Source organism: Physeter macrocephalus, chromosome 4 (genome assembly GCF_002837175.3).
Source record: "Physeter macrocephalus isolate SW-GA chromosome 4, ASM283717v5, whole genome shotgun sequence".
NCBI classification, from domain to species: domain Eukaryota; kingdom Metazoa; phylum Chordata; class Mammalia; order Artiodactyla; family Physeteridae; genus Physeter; species Physeter macrocephalus.
The window spans coordinates 117,232,238-117,249,759 of record NC_041217.1 but is presented as its reverse complement, the minus strand read 5'-3'; the positions used below and the strand labels follow the sequence as shown (position 1 = coordinate 117,249,759).

Sequence of the window (17,522 nt, the reverse complement as noted above, 5' to 3'; positions counted from 1 at the left end):
AAAAAAAAAAAAAAAAAAGCATCTCCCCCAAAGAAACCTTTCTTAAGCCTGAAACTCTCTCACGTTATCAAACCTATCTGCCTTCACCAACCCCCGGGCTTCTTGAAGGAGCAGGGACGCCGCTGCCTCTTCTTGCCAGGAATCAGCTTCCTTGAACTTTAGGTCTCCTCTCTGAGTCTGAGGATCACCAGAGGACCGAAGACAGTTGTATACTGGGCAGCCTGCCCAAGAGGTCCCATTACACAGACAGTAGGTGCTTAATAACTATATGGTGAGCAAATGAAATGGGAAAAGAAGAAAAGGTGATTTGTCAGTAATACAAAGTAAGTCATGCAGCCCAGAGGATGCATCATATTTAGCAAATTAAAGCAGGGGGCCCAGGGTGTACATCATGTATAATGTCCATCAACAGTCAGCAAAAGAGGAGACTGTGCCTGCATCAGCAATCCTGTTTCTAGCCTTGTGCTTTATTTATTTAACTAATGGCTGCTTTGCTGGTAGCTCATCATGACACTGTTACTGAGCTTGGCAAAGCGAAAAATTACGATTTTGTTTACTCATGTGTTCCCAGCTGGGGTGCTGAGTTATCCAGGCTGCTGATGGCCATTCTTTCATTCTCAGAGCCCCTAAAGTATGCAGTTCAATAAACAAACCATCAGCCCAAGAACCAGAGTATCAACACCGTCGCAATCTGGCTATTAGCTACCTGGCACTAGTCAATATCCAGAACCCCAAATAATGAGTCATTCTGGAAAATGAGTATTTGCACCAAAGTAATCTATTTTGGATGAGTTTGTTCCTTGGTCTACACTTCGGCTTATCAATGGAAATGAAAACCCAAACAGAAAGCCTAGGAGAGGCCTTGGTTCTGGAATGGCCCCCTCGGCTGCATGAACTAGTTTGGTTAGTTGTGCAGTAAATATTTAGTGAGTACCTACTATATATTAGGTCTTGGGGATATTTTGGTGACCTAAACTCAACACAGATATAGACTCAATTCTTAAGAACCTTGCCATTTTGTGGGGAAGAGAGACACTGAATCAATGATTGCAGATATGATGAGAATTATAAAGGAAGAAACAGAACCCTAAGCTAATCTTGGAGTTTAAGGAAGGTTTCAAGGAAGTGGTACTTTGAACGAGTAATGAAGAATTACAAAAGTCATAAATGGGGAGAGGACACAGGGGAGGAAAACTTTGAATGCTGTTATTATTATCTCATAAAATAACTCTGCCAGGTAGGTTATCAGGTTCCAGGGAAAGCACGTGCAAAGGCCCTGAGGCAAAGTCTTATGAATATTGCCACTTGGGGCTAAAAGAAGCTACAGAGTCAAAGTCAGTGTAACTAGAGTGTAGAGAGCCACAAGAGAGTGGGGAATACAGTAGGACTTGGCAAGGTATCAGGGCCTGGTAAGCCACTGGAAGGATCTCGTCCTCAAAGCAGTGGAGGTCATATAGGGGCATTAAGCAAAAGCAGGCCTTAATTAGATGTGCATTTTAGAAAGGCCACTCTGCCTGGTGTGGAGAATAGACAGGAATGGGTGTGGTAGGACTGGCTAAGAGGCATGGCAGTGACTGGGCAAAGATCGTGGGTTGAACCAGGGAAGGGTCAATGAGAAGTCATGTATGTGTGGATAGAAATGATCAAACTCAACAGAGGTGAAGGAGGTTGAGTTCGCAGGCTCAGGGAGTGACTGGTCATGAGGGGAGAGGATGAAGCAGGTTATTCAGGAGGCCTCTTTTTTATCTATAATGATTAAGCCATGATAGTAGTAATAGTTATTCCTTGCTTAGTGTCTATTATGGCTATTTTACAGAAGAGAAAACAGACAGAGTAGGGAAGCACCTACCAATAAATGACTGAACTGAGATTCGAACCCAAGTCTGACTCAAGACAGTGTTCTGTCTACTTTAATGTTATAAATTTAATGTTTTGTTCAATTAGATTTTTTTCTCATTTGGTCACCTGAAACCTTGGCTTTCTTCCCTCCGTTTAGCTAAGCTATTTGTGGAACTCCCGAGTTCTCATAATTATCTTGCCTTTGATCATCAATTATTAGTGCCCTTCCCAGATTCAGGACATGCTGTATTTACCTTAGGTCACTTTCAAGTGTAGCAGAGGCCAAAGAAGCCAGTTCTGTGGAATCAGGCTTGTCTGGCAGCATTAACTGTCCCTTCCTCTAATGAAAATGGAGCTTTTTGTTTGTTTTAATGAGCACAGGGGGCCTTTATATCCAATCTCCTCCTAGAGGAAATAATTGCATATGAGTGACCTTTGAAGGAAATCACATCAGGGAGTTATTTGAAAGGCTGTGAGGTGAGTCAGGGTGTAACATCAACCATTGTACCAGCATTTCAGAGAAGAAATGGGCTCTAGAAACAGGCTTGTCTCGCTGACAGCTCATCCACACCCCTTCTGGACAGAGAAAAATCATCTACCGCTTGCTGAAAAAGTAAGGTAGTGATGTATTAGGAGATTTCTTTATCTCTTGAGCACCTGTTGCATGCCATGCATACATCATGATCTCTGCCCGCATGGCACTGATGTTTTATTGGTGGGGACAGAAAATAAAGAAATTAAAAATGTAAATCATTAGAGATTGTGGAAAGTGCCATGAAGGAAATAAACAGGATCATGATAGGTGATTAATTTGTGTAACTTCTTCATCTGATAAAATTACAACAATGGTAGAACCTGCCTCTCAAGGCTGTTTCAGGATTAAGTTGGATGATGCATGTACTGTGCTTAGAACAGTGCCTTACACATGCGCTGAACATTTTGTCAGTGTTATTAGTGGTTAATATCTTTGTTATATAATAAGTGGGGGAGGCCACCTCCAATTAGAGCAGTCAGGGAGGGCTTCCTGGAGGAGATGGCTTTTAATCTGACACGTGAGAGATGAGAACGGGCCAGGAATGTAAATAACAGGGGAAGCAAAGGCCAGAGACAAAAAAAGGACTGTCTGATCTCTCCCAGAAGCTGAAAGGAGCTCGGTGGTCAGTGGGGCTGGAGAATGAGGCAACAAGTTGAGGTCCATGAGGTAGGCAAGACTCCAGCCAAGTAAAGAATTTGGATTTTATTTTTCTAAAAAGGTGGGAGTAGGTGCTTTATGCTTTAAAATCTCCCTCTGGCAGGTGTGCAGAGAGTGAACTGTAAGGGTGAAAGCTGCAGGACAGAGCCTTGCTGGCTGGGGTGCTGGTGGGAGGGAGGCTGGAAGGCAGAGGGTAAAGAACTTGTATGGGGCAGTGTATTGGTTTCCTAGAGCTGCCAAAACAAATTCCCACAAACTGGGTGTCTTAAAACAACAGAAATTTATTCTCTCACAGTTCTGGAGCCCAGAAGTCGGAAATCAAGGTTTTGGCAGGGCCCACTGCCTCTCAAAGCTCTAAGAATACTTCCTTGCTTCTTCCGGCTTCTGGTGCTTGGGGGCAGTCCTCAGAGTTCTTGGCCAGTAGATGAATCACTGCAGTCTCTGCCTGGTCACCACATAGTGTTCTGCCTGTGTGTCTCTGTGTGTCTCTGATCTCTTCTTATAGGGACACCAGTGATTGGACCCACCCTAATCCAGTATGACCTCATCTTGATTTGCATCTTAAGTACATCCGCAAAACCCCTTTTTTCCAAATAAGGTCACATTCACAGGTACTGGGGTTTAACACTTCAACATAGGGCTTCCCTGGTGGCGCAGTGGTTGGGACTCCACCTGCCGATGCAGGGGACACGGGTTCGTGCCCCGGTCCGGGAAGATCCCACATGCCACAGAGCGGATGGGCCCGTGAGCCATGGCCGCTGAGCCTGCGCGTCCGGAGCCTGTGCTCCGCAACGGGAGAGGCCACAGCAGTGAGAGGCCCGCGTACCGCAAAAGAAAAAAAAAAAAAAAAAAAAACTTCAACATATGTTTTCCGGGGGGACACAATTCAACCCACAACAGACAGGAGGGGCCTGACTGGCCACGCCTCTGAGAGGCTGTGCTGGAGAGAAGCCCCAGTGGCCCAACTTCTGTGGCAAGAGCAGTCCCCAGACATATACAAGCATCAGCATCTTCCCTGTCGTAGGGGGTTTGGATGCTCTCTAGCTATTCCTGGTTCCTCCTTCCAAATAAGCAGGCCGGTGGTGCAAAGGCAGGCAGCCCTGCTGAGGGCAGCATATCAAATAAGGGATGTTCCTTCTTATTCATCTGTCTCCACCATATCACTTCCATTTGTAGGTTCCATCTTAAGTAAAATATTAATTCATGACTCCTTTTCAGTGAGTGCCCAGTGACTTTGAACAATCTACAGACCTAGGCGAATTTTCTTAGATTTGTGGAGTGAGGAGACCTGGGGTTTTATCCCAGGTGCTGCCCTTAGCGTGTGATCTTGAGCAAATCACATAACTCATGAGTTCCAGCTTCTTCCTCGATAAAATGAAGGTACTGTCCTGGTCCAGGGGTTCTTAACCTTGAGGATGCATCAGAATCACCTGTGTTGCTAAAGCACAGATAGCTGAGCCTCACCTCAGAGCATCTGATTCAGAAGGTCTAGGGTGGGGCCTGAGAATTTGTATTTCTAGAAAGTTTCTAGACTTTGTTGTTGCTGCTGGTTGAGGAACCATACTCAGAGAACTACTGGGCTACGTAATCTCTGAGATTTCTGCCAGTCGTTCTATTCTGTAATTCTAGAAAACTCATTTCAATATAATATGGCTAGGTAAATTTTCTCACTTTAATTATCAAAATCTGGCTTTCTTTTCTTTCCCAGCTTTATTGAGGTATAATGGACAAATAATATTGTATATACTTAAAGTATATAATGTGATGATTTGATATACATATACATTGTGAAGTGATTACAACATCAAATTAATTAACACGTCTATCACCTCACATTACCTTTTGTGTGTGTGGGGGGGCGGCGTGTATGTGGTGAGAACACTTAAGATTTACTCTCAGCAAATTTCAAGTATACAATACTGTATTATTAACTATAGTCACCATGCTGTACATTAGATCCCCAGAATTTATTCATCTTATAAATAAAAGTTTGTACCCTTTGACCAACATCTGCCCATTTACCCCACCTCCCAGCCCCTGGCAACTGCCATTATACTCTTTCTTTCTATGGGTTCAAACTTTTTTTCCAGATTCCAAATATAAGTGAGATCATCTAGTATTCTGTCTGGTTTAATTTACTTAGCATAATGCCCCCTGGGTTCATCCATGTTGTTGTAAATGGCAGAATTTCCTTCTTTTCATAGCTGAATACTACTCCATTGTATGTGGAATAATATTCTTTATCTGTCATTTTTCTTTATCCATTCATCCATCGATGGACACTTATAGAGTTTCCATATCTTGGCTACTGTGAACAATGTGGCAATGAACATTAAAGTGTAGATATCTCTCCAAAAGACTGATTTTGTCTGCTTCATATGTATATTCAGAAGTGGGATTGCTGGATCAAATGGTAGTTCTATTTTTACAAAATCTGGTTTAAATATAAACATATGTCCCAGACAATGCTCACCTGATTTTCCACTTTGGATTTACCTCTTCTGACTTAAAGGTGTTGATTAAAAGACTCCTCTTTCTCTCTGTTCTCCATGCACATAGACCATGCACCCTCCTCTGGCTTGTAGGTCCTGCACATACAAGACTCCTGCACATACAAGACTCGTGCAGAAGTCAACAGAATGTTGACTTAGAGTTCAATAGAATCACCTACCCATGGTGGAACTTATTTGGGGTAGAGATGGGGTGCAATAGATGGAATAAGAAACCTGAAAACTAATGGCATAAATAAGACCATGAAAAGATGCTCAACATCATTAGTCATTAGGAAAATGCAAATAAAGAACACAATGAAAATTCCAATGGCATTTTACATAGAAATAGAGAGAACAATTCTAAGATTTGTATGAATCCACAAAAGACTTCAACTAACCAAAGCAATCTTGAGAAAGAAGAACAAAGTGAAGGCATCACACTCCTTGTTTTCAAACTATACTACAAAGCTATAGTGATCAAATCGTATGGTACTGGCATAAAAAGAAACACACAGATCAATGAAACAGACTAGAGAGCCCAGAAATAAACCCATGCATTTATGATCAATTAATTTACAGCAAAGGAGCTAAGAATATACAATGGGGAAAGGACAGCCTCCTCAATAAATGGTATTGGGAAAACTCAACAGCCACATGCAAGAGAAAGAAACTGGACAACTCTCTTCACCATACACAAAAATTAACTCAAAATGGATGAAAGATTTGAACATAAAACCTGAAACCATAAAACTCCTAGAAGAAAACGTAGGTGGTAAGCTACTTGTCATAGGTCTTGGTGATGATGTTTTTTGAATCTGACACCAAAAGCAAAAGCAACAAAAGCAAAAATAAACAAGTGGGACTCCATCAAACTAAAAAGCTTCTGCACAGCAAAAGAAACCATGAACAAGATGAAAAGGCAACCTACTGAATGGGAGAAAATATTGCAAATCATATATCTGATAAGGGGTTAATATCCAGAGTATATAAAGAACTCATACAACTCAATAGCAAAAAACAGACAAACAATCCAGTTTAAAAATGGGCAGAGGTCATTATGCTGTACACCTTAAACTTATACAGTGCTATATGTCAATTACATCTCAATAAAACTGGAAGAAAAAATGGGCAGAGGATCTGAATAGACATTTCTCTAGAGAAGACATACAGATGGCCAACAGGTACATGAAAAGGTGCTCAACATCACTGATCATCAGGGAAATGCAAAACTAAACCACAGTGAGATAACACCTCATACCTGTAAGAATGGCTGTTATCAATAAGACGAAAAATAACAAGTGTTGGTAAGGATGTGCATCTTTTCAGCATGACAGGAATGTTCTTAAATTAGATCATGGTGATAGTCACACAACTCTGTAAATATTCTAAAAATCATTGAATTTACATTTAAAATGAGTGAATTTTATGGTATGTAAATTATATATCAATAAAGTTGTCAAAAGACATTTAAAAAATAGAATGCATGTAAAAAAAATAGAATGCAATTCCATTAAAAATTTTAAAAAACTAATGGGATTTCCTGGACTTCTCTTTGAAGGTCATCTAGTGCTGAAGGTGGTTATGACATATGCAGGAGAATTCAAATACTGTGCTTTAGAATATATCAACCTACTCACCCAAACAAAAAAATATCAGGGACTGGTTGGTTACTAGTAGAATGGTGACACAAATACAGTAAGCACATTTCTTTCATACTGTTGATGTGCTGGGCACTGTGGTAGGTGCTACATGGTTTATCCTTCAGTCATTCATTCAAAAATATTTGTTGAACTTTTTCTTTATTCTTGGTACTGTTCTTGAGGCTGAAGACACAGTGTGAACAAGACAAAGCTCCACCTTTCCTGGAGCTTACATTCTAGTAAGGGAGAAAGGCATAAACATGTAAACACACAAGCCATAATTAAGATTATTTTAGGTAGTGATGCTTGAGTTTAAAAATAAGCCTGGATAAGGAATTCCTTGGCAGTCCAGTGGTTAGGACTTGGCACGTTCACTGTAGGGACCCGTGTTCAATCCCTGGCTGGGGAGCTAAGATCCCGCATGCTGCATGGTGCAACCAAAAAAAAAAAAAAAAGATTAAAAAAAATAAGCCTGGATAATGGAGAGAGTGACAGAAGATGGCAAAGGAGGGCAGTGGAAATATTAAGGGATCAGGGAAGGTCTCTCCGGGGAGGTGGTTTGTGGTAACACCTGAAGAATGTGAAGGTGTCATCATGCAAAGATCAGGATAAGAGCATCCTGGGTGTGGAAATAATATAAATTATTATATTATATAATATAAATCACATCAGACAACAGGAAATGGAGATATGGCAGTGTAATTAACAGAAAGAAGAAAAAAGTAGAGGCATCACACTCCCTGATTTTAAACTATATTACAAAGCTATAGTAATCAAACAGTATGGTATTGACATCATCTTGTACAGAACTCTCTGGTAATTACATATTAAAAGTCACCGCAGGAACTTTGTGGAGACAGGAGTATAGAGGAGGGATGGAATGAGGGAAGTAAAGAGTTACGAGTGTGCAGCAGGAGCTAAAGAGAGATGATGGTGGCTTTGATGAAAGGAGTGGCAGCAGGGATGGTGAGAAGAGCTAGGATTTGGGACATCTGTAGGAGGAGAGATCCAATAGGACTGAATGCATTGCAGGGGGCAGAGAAAGAGGTGTCAAGAACAATCCTTGAATTTTGTCTTGAGCAGCTGGGTGGAAGGCACACCATTAATTGAAAAGGCAAAACTTCTCTTTGAGACTGACTTTACTATATCCAGATCACAGATGAAGAAACTGGGGCTCAGAGAATCTAAGCCAATTTGCCCCAAATTATCCACCGAAGGAGTGGAAGAAGCAAGTTCGAAGCCAGTGACTCCAAAGGCCATATTTTAAACACTGCTCAGTACTTCCTCCTACCCAAGGAGTCCCTTCATCCTTAGCCAGGCAGCGGATGGAAATCATGGAAAGTGGCGCTGGTGGAGGGAAGAGGACTTCTTGGCTGATGGGCGGGCTTTCATTGAACAAGAGGGAGAGGAGAAACTTGGAAGAGTAACATTTTTCCAGTGAATCATATTAAATAACCAGAGCGGCTTATACCCAGTGTCAGGGTAAACAGAAATTGACTGTAATTACAGGAAAATATCAGATTGGAAAGTGCAGAGATTCTTGAAACCTGCGAAGCCATTTAATATATCTTATGCTTGCTCCAGACCAACAATCAGCTCCCAGAGCAAGACTGGTCTCATTACCAAACTAATGGACATTATGTTCTGAGGTGGCTTTCTCTCTGCCCAATAAATCAGAATTTTTTAAAGTGAAGCCTGAGATTGCCGTGCTGCAAATGTTTGCAAGGACGTCACTGAGTGTTTTAGGTGTCAAGTCAAATTTGACTTGGCCTGTTCTGTTCTTTTAAGAAAGGCTCAGGAGGCATCAGCTGGGTCATGGGCTGTGACAGAAATCAAACCTGGATTCCCTGAGCGTGCTTTCTGAAGCAGGAATTGCTCCTGTTGCCACGGCCCAAAGGAGCAAGTTGTGATGAAAGTTGTCATTCTCCCCTGTTCCCTGATTGTGGGCTTTTTTTCCCCAGGATTTGGGGGTGGAGAGAGAAGTTCATTCACACCTTCTAAAATATTCTAAATATCCCCAATATTCTAAAATATTCTAAGACATTCATGAGCCCCCAATGAGTTGCAGCCACTGTCCTAGGAACTGGGATGATGACAAAACCTTACATGTTATCAGAAAGCAAAAGTGACAGCAAAAATATAATGGTAAGCATTGCGTGTACCCGTGTGTGTGTGTGTGTGTGTGTGGTGTGTGTGTGTGTGTGTGTGTGTGTGTGTGTGTGTGTGTGTGTGTGTGTGCACTCCCCCTAGAAGCCAGCCCACCTGCACCCATAGGCTCCTGTGCACCGCACTCCTGGGGCCTGGGCTACTGCTCTGAGCATCAGTGGACTGGAGAAGAGGTAACTCCTCCGTGCCTTGTAGATTTTCCTCAGCATTTTTCACTGCACAACAGCTCTAATGACCTTGGCATCAAGCTCTTACTAGGGATTAATAACCAGCTGGGTTTAATGGCCCTTACTGTGTCCTGGGCCATTTTCCCAGTCAGCCATTAATTGCAAGCAGTGCCCTGGGCTCTGGCCATTGTGGCCCCCTGGGCTGAGTGGCCCTGAGGCAAATGGCCCAGCCTCCTTCTCTGCAGACAGAGCTTCCTCTGTGCTCTCCCCTGCTTCTCTCCGTGGTATTGGTACATAGGGCTGCAGGAGACTTGTTGGTTAGGGCATCACATCATGTCTTCTTTGTATATATGGAGGTTTTCTCAGAGGACTGAGAAACCTGGAGGTTGGCTTTCATTCACTCACTTATCAACCCATCCATCAATTTAGGAAGCCAGAGAGATTACCAAGGTTGGAGTGACCTAACACGGGTGCCCATGTTTCCTACAAAAGGCGGAACCCCTCACCAAATGAGTCTTTAAGGAAAATGTCCCCAAGAATCAGGAAGGCTGAATACTGTGAGAAAGAAGTAGGAGAGAAGGCGTAGGTAGGCAGTGAGTGCACCAGGAGCCACCTCTCCTCTCCTGTCCCCGGTGGAGTTTTATCTCCCCGGCCTGCCGGCAGAGCCCCAAGTTCACCTTCCCATGCCCTGCTGAGTGATTCAGCAATCCAGCATCTGAGTGCTTAAGGGAAGAACATGTTCAATACTACATCAGGAGTCTTAGCTTACCAAGGCATGAGTATTTTCACCCGTGTCATGAAGACACTCAGGATGATAATGGCACTTCGATGTGGAGGAGCATGGCTGTCTCAGGGACTGTAACATCCCAAGAACCTGGGTCCCACACTTTGTATAGTCCTTCTGCCTCCCACGATATCCTTAGTGCCTCTGAATGCAGGAAACAGACTTCGTTTCCGCCTTTGGAAGTGATTCAGCCTTTGGTACATGCTCTTCTCACCTGCAGGAAGTGTAACATTGTTTAGAACAGCTATTGTCACTTTATTGGCACCACTTACTGAAAGGCACTTAAGGCATAATTCAGACTTAGATCTTTTTTACATTGTTTGGTGCATCTGTACAACTCAAAGAGAGGATGCTGGTGCCTGAGGTCATCAATCCCTCAGAGCTAAGGCAGGTGGGCAGGACTCATGAGAGAGGGCTTTCTGGAACTGGGTGGACCCCAGCATGTTCTGGTGGCACCCAGTAATCACAGAGGGTCCGTATGGCACAGTCAGGAACCTTGGCCTTCCCTGAAAGGGTGTTCATCTGGCCTCACATGGGCATAGTGGGGAGAGAGAGAGAGAGAGAGAGAGAGAGAGGGAGAGAGAGAGAGAGAGAGAGAGAGAGAGGGAGAGAGAGAGAGAGGAGGCCTTGGAGTCTCCAGAGGTGTTACAAGTATCACCCGTCAAGCAGCCTATGCTCTGAGAATCACAGCAGAATAATTAATTATCTGGAAAGAAATGCTGGGACCTTTCTTTAGAATTTTTTCCCCAGTAAAAATGAGCACAATGTCTTGAAATTATAAATCAAACTGGAAAATTCAGGATAATAGTTCTGAGGAGAAAAAGCAGGTTCCAATGGCTTTCGGGTCCAGTGGAATGAAATCTTGCAAAGTGACCTTATTAAGCAAACGGACTGAGTTACACTGTACCTCAGGGGTGTATTAAGTGCTTAATAAGTGTCTGTTAAGTGAATGAAAGAATGAATATCATCTGGCCACAAGTGTCTAGTTGGCGCTCTCTTTGTTTTACGGGTGAGAAAGTTAAGTACCCAATTTGTGATAAAGTCTGCTTTAGACCCTGGGTCTCCTGACCCTAATCATCATTTAGTCACATGCTATTTGCAGATGCCCCTGTCATCTTTTTAGGAATGTTTTAACACGAGTAGAGGTTTCCCAGGATACAGGACTTTGGATGCTAAAACCCAAACAACCCCTAACAAACCGGGCTCCTCTTCTACCTCTCAATATTCTCCTTAGTAAAACAGGGGTGATGATGTAGTATCTTTCTTATAGGTTTATTTGAAGAATTAATACAATTATATAAAAAGCTCAGAACAGTGCCTGGCACATAGAGAACATCAGAAATATTAACTAAGTTGACCACTCTCTCCTTTGTGCCCCCAGCCCTGCTGTGCTCTAAACAGCCCCCTTTACTAACAGTGCAGCACAGCCCCGCATTGTGCCACATGTCATTGCACATCTCTGACCTACTGCCCCCCAGTAAAGTATAAACCTTGAGGGGTTCTGTTTTTCCATTCCATTCGCATTCTTGCCGCCCAGCACATTTGTCACCTAAGAGTAACTGGATGTCAAATGAATGATGAGACTTTGCAGTGGTAGAATTGCCATTTCATAAGCCCATGTGTCAATTAGCAACCCAGAGCGATCAGTACACACTGATGTGGTGCGTACCTACCATGCGCTCCACTCTACCTGAAAAGCCCCAGAGCAGCCGTCACTTAATGAATGATGCCGTGCCACGTCCTATGGTAAGGACTGGGTTCAACCCCATGCAATTGCTACTTTCGCAGGTCAAATATTGGCAATTTTAAATGGCTCAGCCTACCACTGTGTACATTTTAATTCTATCAAAGTGGAATGGGGCATTAATTATCCTCGGTTAAAAATGAGAAAAGTGAGACTTGCGGAGGTTAGTGACTTGCCAAGGTGCCATAGCTAACAGGTAGTATAGACAAGTCTGGACCATCCTGTGTGGGTGCCCCTGGCCACTCTGCAGTGAGGGAAGGTGACCGCCCTCGGTGCTCTCTGTCTGGTTCGGAAGACAGAGCTATGGCTCAGGAAACTCCAAGAGTAAATACAAGGCTGTATATACGCGGCACTAAATTGGATTCAGTTTTCTGAGACGGTGCAGGGAGCCAGTGAGTCCAGTTCAGAGTTAACAGGGAGGAAAGGCAGAGGCTCTGGGGGAAATCTAACAGTGCAACTGTCCTTCAGAACATTCTTGATTATCATTGTTTTGTGCACTTGCTGGCCTGGGCCTCCGGCCCTAATTACATTATCTTCAAACAGCAACTGAGAGATATTTCTCATTAAACATGAACAGGGAAATGTTTAACTGGTAAGAATGTAGGCGTTCAGAAAGTACATCACTGGTTCAGGATGTTGAAATGAGCATTGTCATTGGCGTGGTCCCTGGTGGGCACCATAGGGCCAGGGCTTCCACAGGGCGCGAGTACAGTGGATGAGCTTGAGGCTTTCTTTACATTTTTGAAGATGGACTGACTCAATTTCTCTCCCTCTCCCCTAAAAATGGGAGAAACTATCCTAATTGTCATTTCAAAATTATGGCTTCTGAGGGGTTACAATTTGCATGTCTTTTCTCACACGATACTTAGACGATGTCTATTTAGGATAAATATATTTGTACAGCATCCAAGAACACTGATACATGCTTAACTTCCAATAAGGTGAGTTAAGAGCATTAAAACTAGTGTCACAGCAAATGGTAGTATAGTCTTTTCTTCAACTTGGGGGTAACTTTGGATTCATAAAGACCTGGGTTTGAAAGCATGACTTCATTACTTGCTAGTTATGCATCTTTGGGCAAATTTTTTAACATCTCTGAGGCTAGGGTTATCATTATTTGTAAAATGGCAGTAACAGCAAGCTTGCTGGGTTGATATGACGATTTGATCTATTAATATCAGTAAAGCCCAGAGCCCAATGGTCAACAGGTCACCGCTGGCTCTCTTTCCCTGTTGTCCAGTACTCCCTTTCACCAGTCTGGAAGAGAATGTAGGGGTGGATGAGGTAATAGCAGAAGGGATGTATTCTGGCATAGGGGGGAGAAGAGCGAAGATGGCAGCCCTCAGAGGCAGGGAAATGACCTGCCGGTGCCAAGCGAGTGTTGCCGCTGATGGGGTCCTTCTCCCCCTCCTTGCAGCCCCTGAAAATGCACTGCAGGGACTGCGCCCTGGTGACGAGCTCAGGGCATCTGTTGCACAGCCTGCGAGGCCCCCGGATTGACCAGACCGAGTGCGTCATCCGCATGAACGATGCCCCTACGCGCGGCTACGGGCACGACGTGGGCAATCGCACCAGCCTGAGGGTCATCGCGCATTCCAGCCTCCAGCGAATCCTCCGCAACCGCCACGACCTACTCAACGTCAGCCAGGGCACCGTGTTCATCTTCTGGGGCCCCAGCAGCTACATGCGGCGCGACGGCAAGGGCCAGGTCTACAACAACCTGCAGCTCCTGAGCCAGGTGCTGCCCCGGCTGAAGGCCTTCATGATCACGCGCCACAAGATGCTGCAGTTTGATGAGCTCTTCAAGCACGAGACCGGCAAAGACAGGTACAGAGGCGCGGGCAGGGTGTGGCCGGGGTCCAGGGGAGGGTGAGGAAATGTCCTTGCTGGCTGATTCAACAAAAGCAAAGCTTTTTTTTTTTTATGCTGACGTGGGCAATCGCACCAGCCTGAGGGTCATCGCGCATTCCAGCCTCCAGCGAATCCTCCGCAACCGCCACGACCTACTCAACGTCAGCCAGGGCACCGTGTTCATCTTCTGGGGCCCCAGCAGCTACATGCGGCGCGACGGCAAGGGCCAGGTCTACAACAACCTGCAGCTCCTGAGCCAGGTGCTGCCCCGGCTGAAGGCCTTCATGATCACGCGCCACAAGATGCTGCAGTTTGATGAGCTCTTCAAGCACGAGACCGGCAAAGACAGGTACAGAGGCGCGGGCAGGGTGTGGCCGGGGTCCAGGGGAGGGTGAGGAAATGTCCTTGCTGGCTGATTCAACAAAAGCAAAGCTTTTTTTTTTTTTTTTTTTTTTTTATTCTTATGTCAGATAAGCTCATCTCCTTAAGCTTCTTTTTCTTTAATTTAATTTTTAACCATTTTTAAAATTGAACTATAGTTAATTTACAGTGCTGTGTTAGTTTCAGGTGTACAGCAAAGTGATTCAGTTATGGAGATATAATTTTTATATATATTATATATACACATACATATATAATATATATATATTCTTTTTCAGATTCTTTTCTACTATAGGTTATTACAAGATATTTAATATAGTTCCCTGAGCTCTACGCTAGGTCCTTGTTATTTATCTATTTTATATATAGTCGTAGTTAATTCCAAATTCCTAATTTATCTCCTTCCCCCGCTATCCCCTTTGGTAACCATCAGTTTGTTTTCTAAGTCTGTAAGTCTGTTTCTGTTTTGTAAATAAGTTCATTCATATTATTTCTTTAGATTCCACATATACATGATATCATATGGTATTTGTCTTTCTCTGACTTACTTCACTTGATATGATAATCTCTAGGTCCATCCATGTTGCTGCAAAGGGCATTATTTTATTTCTGAAAGCTTTTGTTAAATGCTTTTTGTTGTGACCACACTGCTCATGCCATCTATAGAGCTCATCGGTAGGGTCCTCCTGGAGACCGCACTGCTGAAGTTGAATTTATAGGGTAAAGTGAAAGGAAGCACTGAGACATTTATACAGATAATTCAGGGCCAAATCCCTACTCTGGAGGATGAGGCAACACTGCTCCTGGCTTACACTGGTAGTAAGTGCAAGATAATAGGTTTATTGCATTTTATTTTACTTGCGTGAACACTAACCAACAAGAAGTGTATAGGGTTATTTTTCTCTTTCAAAGGCAAATATTTATTCAGTCAACATATATTTATTGAGTACCTACTATTTCACTGCACCTGGTCCTGGGGATATACACAGTGAGAAATAAGGCAGATCTAGACCCTGCCCTCCCAGAATATAGTCTTAACAGGGCCAGCAGATATGCACCAAGTAGTGGCCAGTGTGCTAGGTCATGTGAGGGGAAGAAAACAGTGCTATGACCAGTGGGACCGAGAGACCTGCCGCAGTCTCGGACAAGGTTTACCAAACTGTTGCTTACAACTCAGTAATGGAACATGAAATGTATGTATTGAGTCACTGCAAGATTTTTTTTAATGTAATTGAAAGAATGGAATAAAACAGACAATATCAGCATTCATCACCTATAGTAAGTAAGGCAAAGTATTATTTCATGGGATAAAATTAGTTTCGGTTTTATACGTAGAAATATACATATACAGGATCCTCTTTTGAAGTGATAAAATTGCCCTGGAATTAGACAGGGATGATGATAGCACAATTCTGTGAATATATTAAAAAACACTAAATTACACACTTTAGAAAACTAAAATGAAATGAAAACCATGTATAATACATGTGAGCATATATGCTCAATCATGAGGTAAAATGTATTTCTGACTATAGGTCAAAATCTTTTGAAAAGCACTGGTCTAGAAGATGAGGGTGTGATGGAAAGACTTTCTCCAAAAGGTGTATTTAAGCTGAGACCTAGGCCAATAAGTATTTATTCAGGTAAAGAAGAACCTGAGAAGGGGAGAGAGAAACATCCTTATAGGTATAAGAGCTCGGAGGTGAGAAGACTTCCAGGAGGTTGGAGAAGAGTCCCTGTGGCTGCAACAGGAGTGCTGGCGGGGAGTAGCCAGAGAGGAAGCAGAGATAAAGGGTGAGGAGCTAGCCAAATCTAGGTGAAGAAAAGGACAGCTATAGGTATTGAAAGGAGCAGTGTTGTGTAGTCCAAACACACAGCTCTGGGTTGGAATTCTTTGTCCCTCACTAGTTATATGGCCTTGGACAAGATATCTAACATTTCAGTGACCTCACATGTGAAAAGGGCATAGTGACTAGGCCTCATAGGACCAGTCTAATAATTAAATTTCCTCATTTCCTTAATTCTAAAACACGTATGTTTATAACTAATACACATTTAATGATGTAATTTACCCCCTCCCTTACAAAAACTGTTCCTGCATCAATTTCTTATCTTAAAACTAAAGAGATACAATAAGTAAAGAATGTGAAGTACTAAATCCTTTTGGCTAGCTTAGGCAGCTCATTATGAAGAACAGAGTCTTAAAGAAAGACCAAAGCCCATCATTCCCAAATTATTTGCAGGGAAGAGCTTTCTTTTTAAATCCTTAAAACCTTGTGACCATTTGAGGGCTGGTCCAGGCAAAAGTGGGCATGGCATCTGATGGAGTGAGGAGAGGTGGACCTGGCCACTGGCACTGTGGCCTCCTTCCCTGGAAGCCCAGGTGACTCCATGGTTAGCCCAGCCTGTAGATCACATGGGGGATCCTGGTCGTCATCACACACTGTCATGAAATCCAGTCACTTACTGCCCTTTAAAAACCACAAATAAGAGACTGTTGCTCATTTGAATGAGTTATTTAACCAAGAGAGCACTTTATAAGAGAAGGAGAATGAGGGAAGTTATTTACAGTTTCATTTTTTCTGGTTGGAAAATTCAAAATAAGTAGAAAGACTCTCTTCAATAGAAAACACTTCTCTCTTTTGAGTTTAATGGTTGTTTGCTAAATTTAAGTATTCCTGAAACACTGCTGCAGTGTTAGCTATTTAGAATATTTACACATTGCTCTGGATCTTCTTAAGGGATTAAGCTGAAAACTTGGAGACTAGTCATTACATCCTTACATCTTTAGGAAACAATCTCACATCAAGACATAACCCACTCACTAAATTCATTAAATTCTGACCAGTGAAAACATTTTGCTCAATAAGCCTGTGTCCTTAGTGAGCCCAGATGGTAAGAGACAAATAAAATTTCATGGACTGGCTACCAGGCTTCTCATCTACCTTCTAGGATCCATGCAGTCCCCACACAGGGAATCACACTGATGGATTTGTAGGATGCCAAAGTACACTGTCAACTTTTGGAATCTTTGTGCCTCTTACCTTTAAGAAACTGTCTTAAAGAAGCTAATATTGTATTGACTCAATATTCTCATGTGTCCATATTCTTAATCTTCAGTCTACTCCAAGCTAAAGAACAAAGTCAGAAACAGCCCTTCAGAACAAAACTATTTCTATAAACTAAAACACAGAACACTTAGGGTCTAACAGTATTGCCTCTGTGTATGCTTTTCTTGAAACCTAACAAAACAGTGGCATGGATTA

General features: G+C 42.9%; 1 protein-coding gene across 2 annotated transcripts in view; it reads left to right on the top strand.

The window, feature by feature from the left end:
• The window catches only part of ST6GALNAC5 (ST6 N-acetylgalactosaminide alpha-2,6-sialyltransferase 5), a 169,337-nt gene that overhangs the window by 135,512 nt on the left and 16,303 nt on the right, over nt 1-17,522 (top strand). The window contains exon 3 of one of the 2 annotated variants that reach the window (XM_007112201.2): nt 13,442-13,851. The exons of the other annotated variant lie outside the window; for it this stretch is intronic. Within the exon in view, the coding sequence (XP_007112263.2) occupies nt 13,442-13,851 (410 nt within the window). The remainder of the gene's footprint in view (nt 1-13,441; nt 13,852-17,522) is intronic. 2 annotated transcript variants of the gene reach the window in all.